General features: G+C 46.1%; 1 protein-coding gene and 1 long non-coding RNA gene across 4 annotated transcripts; one reads left to right on the forward strand and one right to left on the reverse strand.

Annotated features, from left to right (window-relative positions):
- Positions 1–2,887: 2,887 nt before the first annotated feature.
- On the reverse strand, positions 2,888–22,317 carry LOC118993630 (uncharacterized). 2 transcript variants are annotated; one of them, XR_005067902.1, is made up of 3 exons: positions 21,277–22,317; positions 3,997–4,160; positions 2,888–3,000 (listed from the first exon to the last, which is right to left on the reverse strand). It is a non-coding gene; the product is annotated as an uncharacterized LOC118993630 (long non-coding RNA). The 2 variants fall into 2 exon arrangements; XR_005067901.1 differs by having other exon boundaries at positions 2,888–3,038.
- ACTC1 (actin alpha cardiac muscle 1) lies at positions 20,345–25,643 on the forward strand. 2 transcript variants are annotated; one of them, XM_037056128.1, is made up of 7 exons: positions 20,345–20,425; positions 21,025–21,175; positions 22,337–22,661; positions 23,329–23,490; positions 23,618–23,809; positions 24,596–24,777; positions 25,328–25,643. In XM_037056128.1, the coding sequence occupies exons 2-7, from the start codon at positions 21,047–21,049 to the stop codon at positions 25,469–25,471; spliced, it is 1,134 nt and encodes a 377-aa protein (XP_036912023.1). In that variant the 5' UTR covers positions 20,345–20,425; positions 21,025–21,046; the 3' UTR covers positions 25,472–25,643. The 2 variants fall into 2 exon arrangements, with proteins under 2 accessions (XP_036912023.1, XP_036912024.1); XM_037056129.1 differs by having other exon boundaries at positions 20,358–20,425; positions 21,018–21,175.

Here is a 25,643-nt window from a genome sequence, read left to right on the forward strand (position 1 = left end):
TTAGATTGGATTCCAGAGTGTCTTCCCGTTTCAAGCAGATTAGAAGCCACCTGGTATGAAGAAGGAACATGTGACCTGATTTGTTAGGCAGAAAATTCCAGGAATCACGTGTTTGGTTAACAATTTCAGGCCACCCTCACTGCGGCAGGTATCACACCCTTCCACAAGACAGACCAGCAGTCAATGAGTATACACCATCCAAATCCGCTTTGCCCGGCTTGAAATGTCCAAAAAAGTCTAAGAATGGACAACTGTAACTGAACAACACTTAAAAAAAGAAATTTAGGAAAAAGTGTTCCTTCCCAGTCCTGGCATTTGTCCAAAGCCTCTGGTGTTTGCATAGCTTGGGCTAGCAGCCCAGGGTCAGAGACAGCACGTGGTCTGCTAGCCCAGGGACGATGGGACTGTCCCCGCCTGCTGAGGGAGGAAGACAGAGCAGGTAGGGTCTGAGTGGGGAAAAGATGGTGGTGACCCGGACCACGACGATGACGATGATATTTCCTGTGCACTCAGGCATCACGTATAGTGCCATGTGTCCTACACAAGGTACAATGTTTGATTGTCACAATGGCCCTCGGTTCCATATGTCTTATTTTAGAGATGAGGAAATGGATGCATAAGGAAATTAAGATATGCACCCACAATTTATACAGCCAATAAGTGGTGGAGCCAGGATCTGAACCAGGATATTTGAGTGCAGAGCCTATACTGTGATTGGTTTAGGCATGGAAGTGCTGCCCAGAAGGGCAAACCCAGGTTTTGAGAACTAAGAGGGAGTGACCCCTGGTGTGTGCAGTTCTGTGAGACCACCAGGAGGCAGGCGGGGGCTCTGGGGTGTGGAGAAGTTCCTGAGACACAGTGGGGGATACAGAACCCTTCTGTAGTTACTACTGAAATACGTGTAGTGAGTGAGCTAGCTCACTCCAGCCTCTCTTTTTTTTTGCCATTTTTTAAATTTTAATTGTTCAAGTACAGTTATAGCCTCTTTTTAAATTTAATTTTATTTTTTCATCAAAAAGCCAATTTTATTTCCTTCTTTATTTTTACTTATTTATTTTCTTTAATGTGTTGGGGTGACATTAGTTAATAAAATTATACAGGTTTCCGGTGTACGATTTTACAATACATCATCTGCGTATTGTACTGTGTGCTCGCCACCCCAAGTCGAGTCTCCTTCCATCACCATTGACTCCCCCTTTATCATTTTCTACCTCCCCCACCTGCCATCTCTAGCCTCTTAAGAGAGTCAAAGCCCCACCTGGTTTTCTGAATGCATCCACGGGGTGGTGGTGCGCTGGCTTTGGCCCGTGTAGCTGCTGGGCGAGCCACCCCACCCTTTGGCACCATCTCTGATGGACGAAGTGTATTCAGGTGGCATTCCACCCTCAACACCACGCTGCTCAGAAGACACGACTGTTTTTACATGGGCTGGTGTAACAACGGGTTCACTCACATCAGCTCTGAATTAAAAAAAATAGCTCTTCCTCAATCTTTTCCATTTTTTTTTCAGAAATAACTAAAAACTTGGCTTCAGAAAAGGATGAATGACTGCCTGGTGCTGACTCACCGCTCAGCTGTGCCTGCTGGGACCAGGAAGGAGGCCGCAGGCGTCTGAGCCCCAGCACCTGCTGCTGGGGCGGCCTGGCTGGCGGCCGGCTGTCCAAAGACCTCCCTGCTGCTGCCGGCTCGCAGCCCAGTCCCTTCCCTGGGTCCCTCTCTGCTCCTCGTCACCGTGTGCTGTGACCGGCCCATGGCAGAGTCTGGAACTTCTCACTGCTGTCCCTACACCATCCCAGGGCCTGTTCCCAAGGCCTGTTTGTCCTGCCCTGGAGCCCCGAGTCCCCCATTCTTGCACTGGACAGGGGGCTATGGCTCACCTCCCTTCTCCACCCCACTCCTGCCTCAGCCCAGCTGAAGTGCTTTCTTCCTCCTTCATCTGCTTTGGTACAGAAGGTGTCCACGGCATTTTAGACTGAGGAATCCCACAGCACAGGTCTGGACACAACCACCCTTCGTTTGACCAGATCTTTAATGGCCATTCCAGCCCTAAGCTGCTGGGATTAGATTAAATCCTGCCTGGAGCTTCCAATAAAGACCGTGGCCATTGTGGACTAACTAAAGCATCTAAAACTGGACCACGGGGAAAAAAGCAGTGCACATACTGACAGAGATGTTCACATGGGGAGAGGAGCTGTGAGAAAGCTCATCAGCCGAGGTCACCTGCTTGGTGTGTGGGCCGAGCTATGCTTGGATCTCATCACCTGCATCTCTTGCCAAGCCTGGCGAGCTAGCATGGCTCCATTGAACTACTCAGGAGAGACAGCTTACAGATGTTCCAGCACCCAAAGGGTGCCACAGCCTGCAGGTTTGTGTGTTCTTTGGGGTCAGCATCAGTTGTTACTTAGGAAGCTCCCAAACGCCCATTCACCTGACTGCAGTGACATGCAAAAGGAAACCTTACAGGTGGGTATTTGTAGTTGGGTATTTTAGCTTTTCCCCAGGCATGAAGAAAATCCATCCATTCATTGCTGTATGTGGAGAGACAAAATCATGCCATCATGGTTCCTGGCCATTGTCATCACCGCCACCTGTAGAGAAGGTAAGAGGCAACCAGTCTAGGATCCCTCTCACAGCCTCTCCCCACTCCAGACTGCTTGCAGTGCTTGTAATTCCTGCACTTTGGGAAATAAATAACCAAATAGAAGCCCTGCATTATTGTTGATTGGAAGAGGCGTCTATGTGTTGCACAAAAGCCCCTTCAAACACAAAGGGACTTTTACAAGGACACTAGATACTGAAGCCCTCCTACATCTTTGTCCCGGGAAAACAGAAGGCAGCCGGCCTGGTCCGCAGCCCCAGAGAAAGAGAAGAGCCGTCAAGTCCACGTGAGGAACAAGCAGCAGCAGGATGACTCGGGCTCACAAGATAACGAAGACTCGATGCAGGAAGGTGGTCTATAAATAACATGTGTCCTGTAAAGGCCACATCTTGAAACTGATCCTTGAAGAAAAAGTCAGCATTTGCCCATTGATCCATGCCTGTGTGGCAGGAATAATTTGTACTATGAAGGTGAACCCAATACAGACTATTCCCCATCCACGCTGGTTAAGGGTTACCAACAGCCCCTTAATGAGGCAGAACAGGAGACTGACACTGGAGCCCGCCATGTCCCCTTCACAGTACAGTAGAGTGTGGGGTGCCAGTCTCATAAAAGCCCTTTGTCATCGTCATTACATTTTGTCAGTTAAACCACACTCTTAGGCACAGTTATATGCAGGTGTCTGGATTTGCCTGCCCCATTGTCGAAGAAAGCCACACACGAAATAATCCACACGTTGTGACTCCACTTACGATTCAGGAACACAGAGATAAGGATCCACGGTGATGAGAGTCAGAACAGTAGCTGCATGTGAGCGCAGGGACCGACCGGAAGGGACCTACGGAACTTCCTGGGGTGATGGAGGTGCTCTGTGTTTTGACTGAGGGTATTGGTTACATGGATGTGTACATTTTCTAAAAAACTCATCAAGATGCACATTTAAAAAACATTCACCTCATATTTGTAATTCTAAGGTAAAATTTATGGAATGTTAGGTCAACCTAGAAGGAAAAATGGTGTGGCTTTTTTGTGGCTTATGTGGCTGCAGTGGGTAGGTTTTTTAAAAAATAGCCCCTTCCTCAGAACACATTCTTATTTCTCAGGCTTTCGGGTTCCTCCTCACTTCTAGCATCTAGGGATTTCCTTTTCTTACAGAGACTTCTATATACCTACAAAAAATACTGTTTTTAGATTACCTGGCATTACTAATGGTCTGCCTTGGCATAGTTCAAGATTATGCCGATACACTATCTGCTGGAACCAGAAGTCTTCACTTTCTCTAATGACTTTGTCGATAGCGTCTTTTGCCCTGAATTTGTATATGTGGACATACACACATACATGCATACGTACATGTAAAAAGTCTGCCTTCTATTCAGTAGCTTTAAGATTCTTACCTTGGGTGAAAACTGGTGCTTCAAAACCATTGTCCAAAGTCTGTGAGTGGACAAGCCAGGCCATCCATCAGTGGTACCCAAAGCCAGTGACTCTGATCAGCAGTGTCTGCCCCGGTCCTCTACCTGAACGTTGACACCTGAGCGGCACACTGCCCAGGAGAGCACTGACCAAGAAAACAGAAAGCGCCGTCATGAAAACCAGCATGTCCTCTGGGAGGCTGACAGATGGCTATGTCATTTTCTGTTCCTGTTTGCGCATTATCTCTTGCCTTACATGTTTCTCTGGTGGTTGGGAACCATGTTTCACTTTCCCTCCAAAAATGTCACATCCAGTTTCTTTACTTTGTTGAGTTTTAGAAAATGATTGGCCCTAAATAATTAAAATTACATAAATCGACATAGAAAGAATCCATTTTGTTTTGTCATATGATTTCAATAGTTCCAAACACAACAAAAATCAATCATCTCTGCTACTTACACTCAGCCATTGTGTGCACACGTGATGTTTAGAAGTTCTTCATGTAACTTGGGAATTTCCTGACTGCCATGAATTTAAACTTCCCATGATATCATCACACTAAAATTCTCATTTGCACTAAAATATTTAAAGAAGGGAAAATGGCACCTAAACTGTGAAAATTACATCACTCATGTGAGAAGTGTGCTTCTACAGATGGCATGTGTTAATCAGGGTGTGAAATTGAAATACATTTGCTGTGATGTTGGAGGTTTTCCCACATAGATTGTGTGTGTGTGTGTGTGTGTGTGTGGAAAGATGAAATATATATATGGGTTTGCCTATGTATGTATACCTATGTTTGTGAGAACATTGTATTACCTAATTCTAAGATGTACTTTTTTCCTATACATTAACATTAACCAGATATGCTTCTCATAGAGAAGCTTTTTTCCCCCCAAATATCTGTCATTGAATCAATGGCGCATTTCACAATCAATAGCTTTTTAACATGAAAGTACTATGTATGCACATAGAGAATTGAGACTTCTGGTGGAAAGGGTGAGGTCCTTGTATCCATTTCATCAGAAGCCCAGGTGCTCAGACTTACTAAACAAGCAGGGAATTATTCACAAAATCAGCATTCTCTGTGGATCAGGTTGTGTGTACTAGGGACTATTTTAAAGATGCTTTTCACATAACTCAAGCCCAGAAAAAGACACATTTGAGAAATATTTATTTTACTAAAAAAAGTTGACTTGGTTTGGCCAAAGTTGCAAGGAAGTTGTGCTAAATGAACAAAAACGTGGCCACTTTATGGCATAATAAGATACATAGACTGGGCACCTCCAAGAGAAACATTGATAGGTATGAAAAAAAGAAAATACACTTTTTTAAGGGTCGGGCCTGGTTAGTATTTGGATGGGAGAAAAATACACTTTAAAACATGAGAAATTTGGAGAACGTATCCTTCGTCTCTGATTCAGCCTGTTTTACAGTAGCAAGCATGGTGTCTTGCACACAGTTGATATCCAAATATTTATTTAATGATTGAAAATATTTATTTAGTGAACTGTATTTACCTGTTAAGAAAGAAAATAATCTTTCAATAAAAAGTCAGTCTGCAATGCTAATAATTTTCTTGTTGCAGATATGATCTGAAATGCTTCTTCTAAAATCTTCTCTTCATGCTAATGGATATCACTCTAAGTGCAGATTAGTTGGAAATTCTGGAATGCATACATTGTGAGAAATGCATTTGGAAGACCTAAGACTTGACTCCTTATCTCGAGATTTATTTCTTCCCCTCTAGTTAGAAAGGCCTGATTCCTGAGCTGCTGAAGTCATGAGCACTATTTTTTAACACAACTGCCATATGTTGATTCAGTAAAGTGCTGATAGGACAATAGAAAATGAAAGTGATTAAAGCGTGGGCAGTTTGAAAACATTAACTTTACGTGGGAAAAATTACTGTAGTAGAATGTAGGAGGTAGCTTTACTTATTTCAATTTTCAGCACTAACTGTCCAAAATCGCTCCCAAAATTTGCATATCAGAAATAATACCATATGCTAAAATAACATAACTTCAGACCTCACTGCTTTATATACATATGGGGACCTTTTTAGCTATAAATGCTCAGTAGAAGAAAAACATGGGTTCTTAAATTTCCAGTGGTGATCCAGCTGAGGGTTACAAAACTATAGAAAAACTCTGCCTACATCCAGCCCTCTTTCCTAGACAGTTGCTTGCAAAGCTGTGCGTGAGCCAATTCAATTAATTCAATTCCTCTCAAATTTTCAAAACTTTTCAATAAGAAGATAACTATTAACTTCAACTCCCCCCTCACTTCCATGAAATATTTTTGGTTTTGTGATTTTATTTTATTCCTGAAATATTAACAAAGCAAGTCAGAATTGACGTAACTGAGAATCGAGCCAAGGTATGGCAAAAGGTGAGGACCGTGGGTCACAGAGGTGAAGGGCTGGCAGACCTCTTAGAATTCTCAGCACTTTTGGGTGTAGAAAGAAAGGCCTGTACCCCAGGCAAGGTCTCAAGGGCTCATAGCCACACTGGAAAAGACCTCAGGAGTCATCTAGTCTGATGCTACTCAAACGGTAGGTCCTTGGGCCAGCAGCACACACATCATCTTGGAGCTTGCGCAAATTGTCGGCTCCCTCTCCACTCCTGAATTAGAATCTGCATTTTAACCAGATCCCTAGGTAATTGTATATGGCTTGTAGTTACCAAGCACAGAGAGGGGAGTGCATAAGAATTCTTGCCTCTTGTCAAACGTGCAAAAGAAGTATGCCCAGAATACTCAGGAACCAGAATTTTGTTGAAGAAGAAAGAGGCTTTTCAATGATTCTTGTTGTGTTCTTCAAACATAACCTGGTTCCGCTAGAATATTGAACTTCATGGGAAATGGAAGGTGAGCCCCAACACATGGAAGAGTAGGACACATTCTAACACACAGGTCTACCAACAGTGACTTAAGGGTACTTCAGTCATCTGATCCTGGTTGCTGCAATCCTACTATCAAGCACAGGATCCCTGCAAAGGCCAGCAAGCAAGAGGCCCATCGGGAGAGCTGTCTGGGGAATGAGAAGGGAGCCGGGTGCAACAGGGGTGACTCAGCAAGTGAGGCCCCAGACTTTCTGGTGGGTTGGTAAATATCACAAGCTGGGAGCAGCTTGCAATTAGCTGTGGTGGGAGTATTTTTACCACAGAAATCAATAAACACTACAAATCAAGGCTTTATTTCTCTTTTTAGAGAGCCAACTTACCAGCACACCACTGTTGGGAGAGTAGATAGATCAGAGGAGAAAAAGCCCTGGCATTAGTATGTGTAAAGTGTGGAAGGAGAAATTCAGGGAAGGAAAGGATGACTGAAATCCTAGAAAATGGCATTGCTGCAGATAATGTCGTTTCAGGCTCCCGGTCACGGCTGGGATTCACCTGCTAGTCTATTTTCTAATACCCCTTTTTACAGGTCCGGCTCAAAAGTGGCAGTTCATTGATGGTTCAAAGAGACTGGAGGTGGCATGAAATAATGTGGAGAATAAAATCATGAACTGACTAGAGAAACTTATAAGGATGGCTAGGCAGCCAGAGCTCTCCGGGGCAAAATGCCCCCGTAAGTCTTCATTTGCTGGGGATGAAGCCTGGAGAAGGTGGGTACTGGAGAAGTTGCCCTGGGGTGGGCAACCTCTTGTCAACCACCTGGACATTTTGTTTAATTACCATAATGTTTGCACCCAAACCAGCCTTTTCTGGTGACTTACATGTACCCTTGTGCTTCTGATATTATCATAGCCTCTAGCTAAAAAAAATGAGTTTCTGGGAAGGAAGGGTGCCACTGGATTGCTTCTCTCTTTCCTTCTTAATTAAACTGTTAAATGCTTTTAATAAGCTATGTCCTTGAGCATCTCTGCTTCCACCATGACTTTTTCCTTAGATTCCATTCAAAACATCTTGAACTTTCCCACCTTGGTGGCTTTGCTTTTTCTGTGCCTTTTATTTGGGTTGCCATTCCCTTTCTTGTACTTCTGGTCTACTCCACTTAGACCACAAGACCAAACACCACCTCCCTCAGGAAGCCTCCCCGGATTACTTCAACCTGTAGTAAATTCTCTCTCCATTCAACACCGATTGTCTGGGCAAAGTCCTTGGAGATCGTGTCTTATACTTTTTTTAGATGTATATTAGGAGGCGTGGTCTAGCCACGCAGGGTTCTAGCTATGGAGACCAGTGACAGTCAACAGTGGCCTGTGTGTTAAAAAAATAACACACGTTTTTTTTCCTTTCACTGTCAAGTTCCTCAGCAGTCTTCTAAGCCTGCATGCCCTGTGCCAGTTAGCATTCTTCTCTGTGTCTTTGTTGTTTTACACTAGATACAATACAAAGGGCACCTCCCGTCAGCAAAAAAGATCAACTGCTTTTGGTTCCTCTCTGAATCTTTACTTTTAGATGATCGAGCTGCATGAAACCTAAGATAAGTAACTGAGAACAATGTGTATTTGTAATACAATAGGCTTAGCCTTATGGGGAGAAAAGAAAGAAAGAAATATCTTAATAGTTTCAAATGAGTCTTTAATTAGCTGAACAGAAGGAGTGTGGTTTTGGGAACTGAGGAGAAGGGAGCAGAACAAATATTCCTGGAGACTCCCCAGCCCTCCAGAACATCCAGTTGGGTGACTAGGTAGCCAGATATTATGAGCATTTTTCTTACAGGTGTGTGGCTTTTTCCTTGAAGAGACCAGGTTTTTGCCTCCGGGTGCTTTGTGAAATGCTCCGACTACATCATACCACACATTGGCATGATCTCATCTCCAAAAGGGCTTCTAATTGTAAACATGCTGTTTATTTTCCTGGCCTCACGTTATCTTCTATTCCTTTCATGTATATGAAATAGGACACATCAGCTTTGAGGACTTGCTGACACTTTAAGGAAAAGAACTCTGGTTGTGAATTGGTTGGCTTTTTTTTCTGTTTCCATATTCCTTAACTTGAATATCTCGACTTCACTTTGGAGGTGAGATTCACATCCTACTTTCTACTAGAGAAAATCCATAAATTAGCACAAAGATAGGAATCTCGCCCAACTATTAAGGCAGGGCAGAGCGACAAGTCCAGCTTGGGTCTCTGATACACTGTGATTTTCCCCTCCTTCTTTTGGCCAAAGTTAAATTGTTTTCCATTGTTCTTGGCACAGAGATGTGAGCGCTTCGTGCCCAGAGCAGAGGCTGCACATTCCTTCCTTTTCTTCCTCCCACTTATGCACATACCTTAATTTTTTTAAGCGCAACTCAACAGATTCTGAAGATGATCTGTTCCAGTCACCAACATTTTTGGCACCAGAAATCAGTTTTGTGGAAGACAGGGGGCAGGTGGGAACAACAGGCAGCCCTGGGGTTGGGAACCCCTGTGTTACAGAACAAGAATTCTTTCTCAGTGCATTGTTCACGGAGGCAAGACCCAGGCATCACCTCCTCCACCTCGCCAGGCAATTCCATGATTGAGAACCACTGGCCCAGATTTCTGTCTGCTCGAGAACCCCTATCTGCAAAGCTATTTTGGGCCCCTTCTCCATCTCTCACACCCTCCTGCTTTTTAAGGTTCCCACCTCTTCTATAGTCCCTAGCGTTCCTGCGGAGGGTCTCACAGGTGCTCCAGGTAAAGGGCAGACGGCTACTCTGGCTGCTGCCATGCCCAGGCCACTCTGGCCATCACTTGCACCACTTTTGCCACTCGCTCCTGAATGCCAACATCCAGGCCTCACAGATGCATACCGTCTCCCAGTGCCGCATCGCAGGCTAACCATCACTCAGTCAGCTGTGCGTCTGGACCCGAGCAGAAAACTTAACTCCCCAACCTGTAAGTTCTGCATTTCTACTAGGTACTCTCACCAGAGGCCCTCAGCCTCTGTGAGCTTAGTGAGACAGTTATCTTTGTTTGAAACATAGGCCTTTTGGTTCAAAGCGCTCACCTGCTTCTGGAGTAGCTCAGATGGTATGTTTTTGAAAGCTACCACACTGTTCATGGGGAGCATCACTCCTCTCTAATCTTTAGGTTCCGGTGCTGAGCCTGCTCATGGTGGCAGGTTCCGTCTTAAATAGGTATAGGAAAGAGCCTCCTCCTGGGCTCCTCCGTCCCCCTGTGGCATGCCTACTGTCATCATATCCAACTCGGCGCACATGCCCAAGGATGCCGGAACCTCCTCAGTGGAGCTCATCGCCATGCTATTTCTCAGTCCCAAAGTCACGAGGCCGCTCGCCATCTTTCCTCTGAGACTTCCTGTGCTCGCTTGTGGTGGTGTCTGCAGTTGTAAGAGGGAGAACCTGAAAGAAATCGGGTGCTCCATCTTGAATAAAACCAGAAGTTGGACCCATACCTGATTTTTAAGAGAAATAAACAGATAATGGGTGTGTTGATACCCACAATGAATTCATATAGCAACTTTTCAGGATATCACAATTTTAGTTTAGTTCAACATTCTGCATCCGTCACACATATCATGCCAATCCAAAGTGACAAGAATTTGCTTTCCAAATGAGAATATTCTGTGAAGAATTTCAGAAGCACCAAAGAAAATTAAATTATCTTCTCTGTAGTTTTGTGTGGGTGTATTCAAATGAGTTCAATTCTCCGAACAATGGTTGTTGTTTTCCACTTAAACAGAAACCCAACATATAACCAATTTGGCTAAAAGAATTTTATTGCACATGGAAATCTTGGAGCAGAGTTAGATTATTGACCAAATATGAAAACAATTTTAAAATCAGCACTGCTGGTGAAAGAGATCCCAAAGAACCTTTGGGATGCAATGTGTTTCTCCAAGGATGTGGAGGTTATTATGAAGACATCTCCATTGGGTCAGCAAGACAAAAACATGCTGGGCTTCAAGCTACAGGATGTTAATTTCGATTTTTTTCTTCCTTTCTCAAATTTATAAAATTAATACATGGTTCTGAAAAAATATTCAAACAATACACAAATACGAAATGGCAAATGTAACAGATTCCTTTCCTTTTGCTTTTCAACCCTCACCCCTGAGCTAACAGTTTCAGTGGGTTTGCTTAGATAAGGCTTCTAAGTGCAGATGAACTGGCAACTTCTCAATCCCTGGAGATTTTTGCAATCAGCCCTGGGCAGTGACTTGTGGTAAGTGGGGAAGAATTCTCTCTAAGGTCTCTGCTAGCTTTCAATTCATGAAGACTAAGATGTGCCTAACCTTGAAAACACACACACACACACACACACATTTCACACACTCTTCATCTGAAATTGCCGTGTCTCTGGGGCCTTCAGTAGTGTGCTTATTTCTGACTTGATAGAAACTGAAGTCATCCCCCCAGGAGCACAGCACGTGGTATGTAGTGGGCACTTGACAAGTATCTGCTAAAGAAACTACGTACTCCAAAGGGGAACAACATACCTGTGTCTGTGTTTCCCATTAAAAAATTGATTAGGATGGAAAACAATTTCTCAAATATAGCACAATATACTAAATCTTACTAATTATTTCCCCCCAGTTTTTTCTCATTTTTGAAACCTCTCTGTCCCTCAGCGGTACTGTGCACTCTCTCTAACTGATTTACAAAATTATGCAGAATTGGTGTGGGGGGATGGGAGGGAACCTCTGAGGCAGTTAGCTCTTAGTTCAGCTCCAAATCCATCGACCATGAAGCCTTGCTCAAGTGTCCAATGAGAAAGGCTCTCTCCCTTTTCCCACCCTCACTCCCAGGCATTTGTCAAATACCTCTTTTATGTTGCTTAGCACAGATCTTTGTGGTGGAGGGCTGGACAGGTGTACCATTAGTATAGTATGAACATTGTCTTGGTGTGCAAGTTCTGTCCCGTTTATTTTAATATTCCTCGCTCTACCTGGTACAATTCCTTGCCCAGAGAAGGCATTTCACTAATATCAATTAGAGAGATTGCCTTAACCATACCTTGATTTCAAGGGAACCCCATCCAGAATTGGCTACAGAATTAAAACGTTTCTCTTGTTCATATCTACATCTATACAGTGAGCACCATTACTTTGATTTTATTTAGTTAGAAGTAATTTTTTTTAATTCAAGAGTTTATTCATCTGAAATATTTTGCCAATTATTTCTAAAATAAGAGAGTTTCCCCACAGGTAACAGCAAGCTTGACTCTCTCAGTGAAATTATTTGAAGCCCTTTGCTCAAAATCAGTCTCTGAGACTGGATGTCTTCTTGGTTACTGGTGAGAATTTAAACAATGTTCACAGAGACTAGAGGATAAAAAATACTTCATCGGGAATGACACAGACTCTGACAATGGAATACTATGTTTTCCTAGTGTGCCACCCTCTTTGTAAATGGTACATTCCTGCATGTCACAATTTCAGTGTGGTGACAGCATGAAACGTTCCTAGGCCTCCCACACCCACAAATACCTGAGAAAATAAAGAGCATCTGTCCATTTTAGCTGCTGCCCAACCCCAACTTTAAGGCTTCTAACACCCTGTCTACATGACTGTGGCTGAATTGGATGCTTTGGACAGGTGTACTTGACCTACCCACGTGACAACTCTATGACACACTGGAAATAGAAACAATAAATCTTTTACTCGTGACTGATTCTCTCAGAGTCACACAAACATGTTCCAGGTGAGACAGCTGGTAAGGTTAACATTTTGCTTCCCATATTTAATCAGAATAAAGGTTAGCTTCCAGATAGATCAAAGGCGAATCTGACTAGTCACAGCTGTAAGCTATGGAACGATGTTTTAGGGTGTGATATTTAGGCCTGAGGTGCAGGCACTTCCCAAACACGGGAGCTGTTCTAATGAACACGGCCTTCTGCCCCATGAGTCTCTGCTCCATGAGCCTGTGCTCCCTGGGTCAGTCCTGCCCTTTCCATGATCACTTTGGGGCTCACATCCCTGAGGTGGGCAACATGAGCATAGCTTATCTAAGGTTTTCCGTTGCCAGTGTGAAGGCAGAGACTCAGCCCTCGCACCTGTATCACCAGCACGTGTTTCTGATCGATCTGTGCCAGTGTCCTACTGAGGTAGAAACTCATGGCACAGGCGCTGGGGTTGCACACTGCTCCCATCATCCTCTCCTCAGCGCCACCCACCACATCGGGCCCGTAGCTTAGTGATGGGATCGTTGGGTGGACACCAACAGCGACTGATTGTGCCAGACTTGGGGATAAGGTTACTTTAGGTTTTGGGGGATCCCTTTCTGAACCTTTGGGAGTAGAGCCCTAGACCCCCGTGCCATGGGACCGAGGACACAGAGAGAAGATGGCTGCAGCCATGGTGGAGAGGTGAACCTATCATGAATCTTTTGCGGCAGTTATAGATATGGACTCTCTCCCTGAAAAATCGCATATTCGAGTAGAATCTGTAAAAGAGTTAACTGATCCGAGGACCCCTTCTTGTTCATCTGAGAATAAGTAGCATAGATGGTGGGGGAGAAATAGACAGCGGGAGGGCAAGAGTAGTGTGGGAAATGTAGAAGCTAAAGAACTTATGACACATGAGCATGAACTAAAGGGGGGAATGGTGGGGGGATGGGGGTGTGCAGGGTGGAGGGGAATGAAGGGGGGAATGGGACAACTGTAATGGCATAATCAATAAAATACATTAAAAAATAATTAATTTAATTTTTTTTCTCAACTCAGTTCTTACAGGTATTTCTCTGGAGATACACTGCACCTGGTCGCATCCTTTGGGTCATGCTCAAGACTTTTGCTGATCATTTTTCAAAGTCACATCATGAGTTGGTGGCGGACTCCATTCTCCGTTCCAGAGGGCTGCCTCTTCTCTGCAACACCAAAGGCACCCAGACCTACTTATTTGTGACAGTGCCCGCACTGTCACCTGAGAAAGGGCCTGAGCAAGCCTTCCGGTTGCTTTTATTTTGAAGGCATAATCTCCGTTTCCTTTCCCTCAGTGACACAGATGACTGACCTTAGGCAAAGCCTTTATTTTTATGATTTTTTAGTTAAATTAGAGATGGTGACAGTAAGATAAGTTGGTTATTTGTAGTCCTCCTGAAGAGGAGTTGAATATATGTTTCCCAGAACACCTGATTTCAAACTCACCGCGTAAAGAAAACGCCTTCGGCAATATACTCACATGGTTTAGTTTTGTGTTATTGCGAGAGCTCTGTTTTTAGACGGTAGTTTTGAAAGAGTTCAACAGCTGAGTTGGAAACTAAAACCCACCCTCTAAAATATAAGTGAAAAATGGGTGGTGTAATCCCTAGGGCACAGCCTGCCCCCAGTTCGGCATTCTTCGGGGCCAGCTGTTGACTAGAGATAATTTGGATTATAACAGCAAAATCAAAAAAAGCTTTTAATGCAAATTCCTTGCATTGCATGTCTCTCTGAAGAACAAGTGTACATTCTTACAACTACCAGAATAGGAAGCTATTTTTCTTTTCTCTACCCAGCGACTGTAAGTAGCTATGGAAGCCGAGGCCTCATAAATTTTATATCACATGAAGTTTTATTTTAGGGAGGTTAAAATATAGGGCTTTAAAACCCAACCAGACATGTCTTTTTCTTTGTGCTTTCCTGTTTAGTGTTTAATAGTTTACCAAAAAAGCACATGTTATTTCTACAATGATGGCCAGTTATATTGATACTCGCTATGACATTAAAAGGGAAGTCAAAATCGTATGATAATGTATTGAGTGTTCTCCTTAAGCAATATATGCTCCCATTGAGATGGACAAACCTGACAGACATTCAGCTCGGGCTCCCAGCTACCTGTACAATGATCATGCCAATTCTAATTTCAAATATTTTCTCCATTGTCTCCAAAGCACATTCTTATCCATCCATCTATCCATCCATCCATCTGTCCATAAATCCATCCTTTGTCTTGTCCCACAAAAGAATATACAGCAGCTTACAAAGACAGACAAACAGAAGTTAAAAACAGAAGAAATAAAAAAATGAAAAATATAGGTCTGTAAATTAAATCATAATAATATATAATCATGTTAACAATTGGACCACACATGCAGTTTCAGGATTTTCCTTAGCCACTACCAACGGGAAAACCTGGTTGGTCACTAGATTCAGGATCCACGGGACCAAAACAAACCAGTCACTCAGTAGAAGGGCTACTTCTCTTGGTTGTAACACCAGACAGGAAATTGTTCCAAGAGACTCGAAAAGAAGACTGCATCTTCTGATGAACGCCCATGACAGCATCCTTACCTAGAGGCAGCGGCACCTCTTTCTGTGCTAGAGATGGTGCCTGTCTTATGCAGCTGGTGTCATCCCATGGAAGAGCAGCTCTGTGGATGGAGATCAGCTCTGCAGGCTCTGCAGCAGACCACCGGTCCAGTGGCACCTAGAAAGCTTCCCCAGGACCATGTGCACATCTATAGTCCCAAGACAGTGCACAGCCTCCCTAAATCCTCAGTAAATGCCAGTGATTGGTATTATTGCCACTACTGTTCCGGATCAGGGGTGTGCCTACTCTTTGATGGGGGAGAGGCAAGCTCCATGTTGCCACGCCTGTGAGCTCCCAGCTCTCCCTCTGCCGCAGGCCCTCCAGCACTCGTGGGAGCACGGAACACGGTCAGGCTTAGGTTGGACAGGACACATTCGGGTTCTCAAAGGCAGGCTTGCTCCAGGTGATGCCCGAAAAAACTGAAACTCCATAAATAGAGTTACCGCCTCTGTGGGGAGCAAGCCAAATCTGAGCTCAGAGGAATACCTTCCAAGCAGAAACCTGCGAACTTCAGCATTTCATTCTTGAAGGACAAACTCCTTTTAAGGAATCAGAAAGGCTTTTAGAAGTCCTTTGTGACTTCTGGGACTGACACCAGGAGAGAAGAGAATGAAAATTTGGCTTTTCGATCATTAGACCCATGTGACTCCAAGACCCAAAAGGATCTCCCTTCGTTCTGCTCCTGCCTACTCGCTGGCCTTGTTCTCCTTTTCTAAGTCTTATCAAAGGACCCATCACAGTTGGTCCTCCCATGTCAGAAGGCAGGGACTGCCAGAATCTGCTCCATTTGGAGGTGAAACACCCTCCCCCTTTGGGTAATCTCTTTGGTAGCTGCATGGACAGCACAGGCAAGCATGTGGCAGACCAGGCATGCCTTGGTATTGAATTCTGAGCACCAGGCTGTGTGGGGGCCTGCATCCCTCAATCACGTCACTTTCTTCTTTTAATGAAAATTGAAACTCAGCCCCAGCCAGAGGGCAGTGGGAGTGAACAAATGTGTAGGAGAAGAAAATAGAAATGTTTAAAGAGGTTGGCTCTCCCCACCCCCCAACACTGTCTGGTCTAGAAAGAGCCTCCCTTCCCGCCTGGCCCATGGAATGCAGGGGCTGCAGGAGGAGACAGAGAGAGCTTGTGGGGAGGAATTAAGTCTGTTTCTGGCTTCTCTGTAAATACCGGGACACCTCCGAGGAGAGGAACAGCTGAGATAAGTAACTGCTAATCCCCCAGTGCCTGGAGGAAGCCGGGCGCTCCCTTCCAGATCCTAGCAGATGGTGGATGGAACAGGCTTCCCTGGAGGCAAGGGCAGTGGGAACTGTCCCACCTTCTGTTCCTTCAGCTTGCCCTACACGTCTCCCTCACGGCCTGTCCCTGCCCGAAGGACCTTGCTGGCTCTCAAGAGCCCTGGGGACACACCCAGGTTTCGCCATCCCACTGGGAGGCTCAAGGTCAGCCAACCTCGACTCGGCCAGCACTGGCAGCTTGGGCAGCATTCAGCAAACTCTGCAGGCCTAGAAAGGAACAACCAGTGCTGCTAAATTCGTCTAGCTCTGTCAGTCACCTGGGCAAGAGGGGCGGTGACTTAATTTAAAATGCAGATGCAATGTCCCCGGGTGAAACCAGGGAATTGAGGTTCCATTAGGCAGCCCAGGTAATTTGACTGCAAATGACTCCTGCATTCTGCCCACAGGACAGCAGAGGACAGCAGCCCAGGTGGACCTGGAGGCATTTGGGGTGGTAATGAGGAACAGGGCGCTAAGTCAGGCGCCTGGATTTGAATCCTCACTCCTCAGGGTAAAAGCCTGCTGTTCCCAAACTGCACGGCATAGCCGTTTCTGAGTCTGCAACCATCCCTTCGGCCACAATTCACATCAGGAGGGAAATGGGGGGATGCACAGCAATGTGAGTGTACTGAACACTACCGAACGGCACGATTTTAAAAGTTAACGTGGTAAGTTTTATGTTAGGTGTATTTTACCACAATATTCAAAAAGGGGATGTCTACAATGCCCCACGGAGGACAAAGTTGTTTTCAATAAACCTACTTAAGTAGGTTTGACAGAAACCAATCTCAGTGTCTAAATGAAGCGGATCCCTGAAAAACTGTGCCAAGTGAAAATCAGTCTTTGAATCCTACTTTCCCACTGACTTATTTTTAAAATACAGGGCGGGGCAAAAGTATTTACAAAAGGTTTCACAAAAGGTTTACAGTTGTGAGTGCTGGAAACACACCGTATTCTTTATTGTATTATTATTTATTGTATTATTTATTGTATTATTACTACAATAAATAATCTATTATATTATTACAATAAATAATTTGTTGTATTATTATTTATTATTTATTGTATTATTTTCCATATGAACAACCGTAAACTTTCTTTCGCTCCACTCAGTACATGAAATAGGATTCAAACTTTTAAAAGTGGAAATTGAGCAGAACTACAATGAATAAATATCAAACCATCATAGATCTTTAAGGGAAACGTCTTCTTTCTGACCACAAATATAAGGCATACAAAAGGACATTTTGTTCCTCATGGAAAATAATAAAGTTGTTTCAAAACCATTTTGAGGGCAAAGGTTGTTTTATGAAACCGGTCCCGGTGCCCCGCTGGCCTGCCTGCCCCCACCGGAACAGACTGGCCCAGAGGCCCATGGGCCGGACTTGGCCTCCCAAGCCAGGGGGGTATTTGTAAAGGATTCAGGTCAGTAACCACGGCATTCAGGGACTAGCTCGACTTTCCAGGAGCTTCCTTGCCCATGGGGCTGTGAACATGGGAATCTGCCGTCAGCCACTCCCAAGTAGAAATTGTCTCCTGTCTACTTTTGTTCACCCAAGGGGTCATGAACTTCTATCCCACGTTCCTTTTAAAACAATGAAGGAAGGCCTTCTTCTGAGTGGCTGCCTCTTTTCGTGACTATCCCAGTGATTCCCTCCTTCCCTTCCCAGCAGGTAGCGGAGCTGTCCCTGACTTTCCTGTAACTGCCCTGCAGTCTGTCCAGTAACGGCTCGTTTGTTTATCACCTATCCCTGCGCCCAGCACAATTCTTATCTCATAACTATTTGCTGAATCAACAGATAAGGGAAATGGACCCAGTTCTTTAAGAGTGAGAGCTACAGCTGCCTCCAAAAGCATCACTGTAACTGAATTGTAATCATTTATCACCTATGTGTTTTTCCCGGTCTCCCTAGTTATCATAATCATTAATAACCCTTGTCAGAAAAGAGTTATTGTGTTCCTTTTCAGGGGAGGAAACTGGAGTTCAGGAAAGTGAAGGGATTTGCCCAAGATCAAATACATGTGTAGTAAGTGATAGAGGCAGGATTTGAACCCAGGACTGTATGGTTATAACAGCATTTCCCTTTTTTTCCTTTTTCTTCTCCTTTTTTTTTGAAGCGGGGTGGGGAGAGGGTGCGGGGGGGGGGGGGGCGGGGAGAGGTCTTTCTGCATCTACCTGAGCCTCGGTAGCTCTGCTCTTTGCATCTTGTCATTTACATTGTAAAAGACCTACTGTGTGATGGGGGAAAATCCCAGTGAGGCCCCTCTCCTGGCTCCATCACCCAGCTGCCCCCACGGCCTCTTTTCCAGACTAACCCAAACATGGTTAGGGAGCTCAGCAGGGAGGCCCCGCATTCCCCAGTGCGGACAAGTACCTAATCAGCAGGCCTCCTCAGCGTATCAACCAAGACCACTCTAGAGATAGATGCCTGTGCCCAGTTTTCTATTTTTAACTGGTGTTAACAGGAGGAAAAACACGAGCATTAAAAATCAAAGTGCCAGTCGAAAACTGAGAATACAGGGCACCCCAGGGCAAACCAGTCACCTGTGTCCTTCTCATGTCTCTCTGATCTCACGTCCTTCTCCCCGCATCACGTTGTTTTTCTGTCCCCTTCTCTCAAGTCCCAAGATCCTTCAAAAGTCTATTGCCATGAAGAAGCTGACACCAGCCATTTATTCCAATGCTTTACTGTACATATACATCAATTTACACACTTTACTGTCCATAGACGTCAACTGGGCAACTGGCGGAAAAGCAGATTCCCCTTGAAGCAGCTCTAGGGTGGGTCCTGAGGCTCTGTTTTCTAACCTGCCGCTGGTTGTGACAACACTGCTCATCCCTATGATGACTGTTTATGTGGTTGAAGTCACGGTTATCTTCTTGGCAAGAATTTGCTCTCTCATTCTTGTCTCCACCTGGAATGAGGGGCTTTGCCCCCAGTTTACAGATGGTCAGCTATCCACCAGCAAGTAGACAAGCTACTTCTGGCATTTGTTTCTCCATTGGCTTTGGCAGCTGGGGATCCTCTTTGGATAAAGACCAGAATCTGAGCAAGAGCAAAATCCCCGCCCCACGGAGCAGAACCACCTGTTATCTGAGTCGGGGTGACCCTGAGCACCTCTCCAGCAACTCTGGGCCGGGTGCTCAGAGCTGCTCTCCTTAGCCTTCTCCCTGGCCAGACCCTGAGCCATGCATGGGCTGGGGACTAGGGTGTCCTTGGTTGTAGGGTGTCCTTGGTTAATCTCAGCTTTCTGCTCCAGAGGCTCACAGCCCCAGCTCCTGGAGTAAAGTCATCCAGGCTGGGGGAGACTAGACCAGAAGGGTGACCTGTCCCAGGTGCCCCTTATCTGGTCACTCAAATGTGCTGCCGCGGTGCCCTTTGGGCCCACGAGGCCTCCCAGAGCTCTGGTCCTGCAGCGCTGGGTCCTGGGAGATGAGAAGTTACTGTCGCCCCTGTGCTGCCCTGGTGTGGCTGTCAGGACCCCTCCGCAGAGGGCAGGGTGCCAAGCCTTCTGGTTTCCATTGAGGCTTACTGTCTCTTAGGCTGGCGGGACTTGGGAGGAACCAGCCCACAGAACACCCAGGGATCACCCCCAGCTAAGAAGGGGGAGGGGTGGGCTGGCGTCACTTAGTCTTCCCCTGCCCCCGACCCTTCACGGCCTGCCCCTCCCTAGCTCCCTATTTGGCCATCCCCAGGTTGCCCCCTCCCCTTCCTTACAAGGTCCGGGGGCCCCCTTGGCTGATCCTCTCTCCTAGCCTTGGCTCCATGAATGGCCTCGGCGCTCCTCAGTGGTACGAAAGCGACCAAATAAGGCAAGGTGGCCGACCGGGCCCCCCACCCCTGCCCCCGGCCGCTCCAACTGACTCCGTCCATCAGCGCGCTATAAAGCAGCGCGTTCGGCGCCGGACACCCAGCGCCTGCCGCCGCCCCAGCCGAGCCGAGCCGAGCCTGACCCGCTGACGGTGAGTCAGAGCCGCGCCTCTGCCTCGCCCTTCCCACCCCCCATCCCGATCCTGACCAGCCGCCCAGCGCACTCAGAGCCAGGGCCCCGCGCCCCAGCAACTCCGGCAATTTCATTTTTAAGAGTGCAAACTTTTCGATTTGATTCTAATTTCTTTTGTCCTGGGAAGTCACTGGAGAAGGGCGCTTGGGGGGGGGGCGGGGGGGCGCTGCTCTTCTGCGCTTTTTCCTCCATCCGGGGTGCGGGCACGAATGGGGGATGTTGATGGAGCCAGAGTGGGCTCCCAGTTTGTGAAAAGGCGAAAATGTAAAGGACTGGGGAGGACCTGGTAAGAGGTGACTGTGCGTCCTTGCACCTGGGACCGAGGGCGAGCCTCCTGGCCAGGAAGCCTGGGTGGTTCCTCTCCCCTTCTCTGCGCCCTCTCACCCCTAATCCCCGCTGTGTCCTCCCACCCTCTCTTTTTCTGCCCGAGGGGAAGGGAGGTGGCAGGTGTCCCCGGTCCTCCAAACCCCCTCTGCTCTGTTCCCTCTTCCCGGGACGCGGAGAAGGCCTTCTCTGTAGGCACTGAGCGTGGGCCACCTCACTTTCCTCAACCTGCAGACCCCGCTGAAGCTGCGCGAAGATGTGCGACGACGAGGAGACCACCGCCCTGGTGTGCGACAACGGCTCCGGGCTGGTGAAGGCGGGCTTCGCGGGCGATGACGCGCCGCGCGCAGTCTTCCCTTCCATCGTGGGCCGCCCGCGTCACCAGGTAAACTGTCCACCCACCTCGTTGTCGTGGGGAGCATCCCCAGCCCCTCCCCACAGCCCTCCTGCCACTTCTTCCGTTCAGCAGTCTGGGAAATGTCTCACCTGAGCCTCCTGTTTCATGAACTCTTAGGTCAAGTAAGGAAAAGACTGAGCTTCAAATCCAAACCAAGACAAGCAATTCTCACACCCTCCACTGAAGGAGGGTGAGAAACGTGCATTTTCCTTTAAACTTCAGGGACCAAGCTCTCCAAAGGTCCACCTCCCCGGGGTGAGAAGGCAGCAGCTTCTCTCCCCACTCCTGACCTAGATTCTCAGTCTCCAGTGTCTTCTCTCTCTTCTGTACACTTCGCTGTATTCCTTGGCCTCTCTTTTCAGTCCTGTTCAAAACGTAATAATGTAACTTCTCTCAACCAACCAGGAGCCAAGCCACATTCCTCCCTCTTGTTCACAGCCAGCTTACAGAGCTCCCCAAAGCTGTAATCTATCTGCTTCCTGGCTCATGCATTTTTAGAAGCCAGACGTGACCGAGTCAGTAAGTGCCATGGTGATAGTGACATACCACCTTGTTTATTAAGAGAAATGCCACCCTCTCTGGCTTTGCCACATGCCTGGTCAGACAGGCTGCCAGCGAGGACAGCTGTGACCCTCAGTGCTGGTGAGTGATGAGCCCAGGACCGCTCTGGCCAGGCCGGATTCCACCGGCACACCAGCCCAGCTTTTCATGTTCGCTTGATGAATGTCAGAATCTCTTCTTTGGAGGAATACAATGTGTCAGTAATTCGGTTGTTTCACAATGCAGTCATGTAGATTTTAATTGACGTGGGTGATGAGCTTAATAATTTAATGAAGGAATTACGGCATTTTTTAAATGGGGCAACGCTCTACTTCAGGGAAGGGGCACCGTTCCCTTTCCCCCAGTTACATTCTAAACAGTAAAATTATACCTTTTTTTTTTTTTTTGCAGGGGTGGGGGTGAGTGAAAAAAAGGGTACTAGATTGATTTGAAGTGATATTTCTCAATTGGGCTAAAACGCTATTGTTTGTTATTTCTGGTCTTCCTGAGGTATTCATTGACTTGGGCAGTTAGATGTAAATTCATAAAGCATCCATGATATTCCTGACATGGTGGAAGTTTGATCTTCCCATCTTTTTCTTCTTATAGGGCGTCATGGTGGGTATGGGTCAGAAGGATTCCTATGTAGGGGATGAGGCCCAGAGCAAGCGAGGTATCCTGACCCTGAAATACCCCATTGAGCACGGCATCATCACCAACTGGGATGATATGGAGAAGATCTGGCACCATACCTTCTACAATGAGCTCCGAGTGGCCCCTGAGGAGCACCCCACTCTGCTCACTGAAGCCCCACTGAACCCCAAGGCCAACCGTGAGAAGATGACCCAGATCATGTTTGAGACCTTCAATGTCCCTGCCATGTATGTGGCCATCCAGGCAGTGCTGTCCCTGTATGCTTCTGGCCGTACCACAGGTAGAGTTGGGCTCTGGGGACACTCACTGATTAATCACATTCCCACGTCATTGACCTTGCTGGGAATCGGTCTCCCCAGCTGAAATGATCCTCTTTCTCATTCTCCATGGGAAGGTGTGGGTGCTAAGAGAGAAAGGAAACCATAGTTTCCAGAGGTTAGTTTCAGAGCATGTGTATTTCTAAGAGCTGAAACTATGTGGTGTCACATGACGAAGCTCCAAACGATGTATCAACTTGGAACGCAGCAGTCATTGGTGTGTGTTCATACCATTACAGCCCCTGGGCAGACATGACTGAGGAGAACCCACATTCCCCCAGGGTCTGAGTCAACAGAGAGAGAGAGAAACACCTGAGAGTTAGATGGGAGGAAAGAAAAACATACCGGGATGCTTACCTCAAGTGCTAATGCTGATAAAAGGGATGATCATTTGACAGTGTCCTGGGGAAATTTATCTACTACAATATGTAAAAGGACGAGCCATGGCTGGCTTCAGATTTAGCATTTATTGTGTTCGTTTTTATTCCTCATGTGTAAGGGATCTAATTTTATCTGGATCCATGCCCGGCACTAGTTTATCTTAGCCATGATTGGAAGTAGGCTCTGACATGGCTAAGGGCAGTGGTATTGTGAAGAATTCACCTCATTCTTGTCTACGTCCACCGACAGGCATCGTCCTGGACTCTGGGGATGGTGTGACTCACAACGTCCCCATCTATGAGGGCTACGCTCTGCCCCATGCCATCATGCGTCTGGATCTAGCAGGTCGGGATCTCACCGACTACCTCATGAAGATCCTCACTGAGCGTGGCTACTCCTTTGTCACCACGGGTGAGTGTGTGCGTCTCCCGTGTTACAGCATGTGTCTGTTTTTTCCTTCACCAGTGAATCCATCTACCTCCCACACTAGTTGACTTCATTCTTCAGAGCCTGATTGGGATAACTTTTATTTCTGCAGCTGAACGTGAAATTGTCCGTGATATTAAAGAGAAGCTGTGCTATGTTGCTCTGGATTTTGAGAACGAGATGGCCACAGCTGCTTCCTCATCCTCCCTGGAGAAGAGCTATGAACTGCCTGACGGCCAAGTCATCACGATCGGCAACGAGCGCTTCCGCTGCCCCGAGACACTTTTCCAGCCCTCCTTCATCGGTGAGTGGGGGGGTCTGGCACAGAAGTACAACTTTTCCCTGGAAATCTTGGGAGGACCCAGAGTAAAATCTAAACGATTAACGGGCCCATGAGTTAAAAAAAAAATCATAGCCTGGAGTCCCACACAGCAGAGTCTCAGGTTCTGGTGGCTCATTGAAAGGACGGCCATCAGTGTTCTGTTGCAGTGAAATGATAAAAGGATGATACACTGACTTTATCTCAAAAGAAAGGATGAGATGGAGTAGTAACTGAGTAATCCATCTCTGCAGGAAAGAGACGATTACTCCAGGGTGCTGATTGATTCCAATGAGCTCCATTACCAGACAGCTGGACTTTCCTTTTCAGTCACTCATTGTTAAATGCAACAATCAATCACACTCATAGTAATAACATTTATATGTCACCAAGCATCCTACCTAAGAAATGATTTACAAAAGAAAGCTTCTGAGGATCTTATTTTAGCCCATAAATGAAACGTACATGAATTTAACTTAAATGCATGTCTTACCTTTTTCAAAACATCTTCATCCATCTGGTGGATACAGCAACTGTTAGTTCCAGACAGGTGCTAAACCCAATTGTTTGTTTCTTGGCAGTCTGTTGTGGACTGTAAGCAATTCTAGAGACACCTGTTCCGCAAATGCCTCCAGTGTGTCTTAGGAAGGAACATATGTTTCAGAGACAAATGGAGACAGTTTACCAACACAGAGGAGTCCTGTTCTCACCCCTCCACCCTGGCCTTCTGGCCTAAGTACACCATGATTTTTTTTTTAAACGTGTTCCTAGGTATGGAATCTGCTGGCATCCATGAAACGACTTATAATAGCATCATGAAGTGTGACATTGACATTCGCAAGGACCTGTATGCCAACAACGTCTTATCTGGAGGAACCACCATGTACCCTGGGATTGCTGATCGCATGCAAAAGGAAATCACTGCCTTGGCCCCCAGCACCATGAAGATTAAGGTAAAGAACATCTGTGCCTGGGGCATCCAAAGTGGCTCTTGGTATTCCAAGCAGAACACATCCCCAACTCCTTTGCCCTCACACTTAGTTTTTTGTCTACTAAAAACTTCACCTTTTAGCTTCCCTAGCACTTTTTAAAATTTTTTTCTAGCACTTTTCCCATGATAGGAGACTTTAAAAATGCTTTCAATAAAGTAGGCAAAAAAATCTTTGAAGAAAAAAATAACCCTGTTTTAAAGGTTCCCAATTTGGGGGCTTTTAGCTTGTTGCCACATCACACTCAAGTTCAGAGAAGTGGGACATTTAGCTTTTTTCCACATTTTACTTGAGTTCAGAGAGGTGGGAAATTCCATTTTGTAAAGCCCTAGATAATAGAAATACTGAAGTAGAGGAAAAGTGCATACAATTGGACTCGGCTGTATTCATTTTTGGTATGAAGTATCTTGCATGACAGTAAATTAATATCTAATAGTTTTTCTGAGTCTCCTTGACCTCTTGCTTGATCTGTTGCCTTCAGAGTTGCCTGGAAGCTTTCGTTTTCTTTCTGCAGATCATTGCTCCCCCTGAGCGCAAGTACTCTGTGTGGATCGGAGGCTCCATCCTGGCCTCTCTGTCCACCTTCCAGCAGATGTGGATCAGCAAGCAGGAGTACGATGAGGCAGGCCCATCCATTGTCCACCGCAAATGCTTCTGAGGTGCCTTTTCTCTTAGTCTACCTTCATTCAGGATGACAGTATTATGCTTCTTGGAGTCTTCCGACCCGCCCTCCCTCATCTCTCATCAATCATTGTACAGTTTGTTTACACACGTGCAATTTATTTGTGCTTCTAATATTTATTGCTTTATAAATAAACCAGACAGGACTT

This window comes from Sturnira hondurensis, unplaced genomic scaffold, assembly GCF_014824575.4.
Source record: "Sturnira hondurensis isolate 20B ecotype Veracruz unplaced genomic scaffold, ASM1482457v3 Scaffold0008782, whole genome shotgun sequence".
Lineage (NCBI taxonomy): Eukaryota > Metazoa > Chordata > Mammalia > Chiroptera > Phyllostomidae > Sturnira > Sturnira hondurensis.

Coding starts and splice junctions, on each gene's coding strand:
- ACTC1 (XM_037056128.1), top strand. CDS start 21,047: ATGTGCGACGACGAGGAGACCACCGCCCTGGTGTGCGACAACGGCTCC. Junction 23,810..24,595: donor TTTCCAGCCCTCCTTCATCG/GTGAGTGGGGGG, acceptor ACGTGTTCCTAG/GTATGGAATCTGCTGGCATC. Junction 24,778..25,327: donor CCAGCACCATGAAGATTAAG/GTAAAGAACATC, acceptor TTCTTTCTGCAG/ATCATTGCTCCCCCTGAGCG.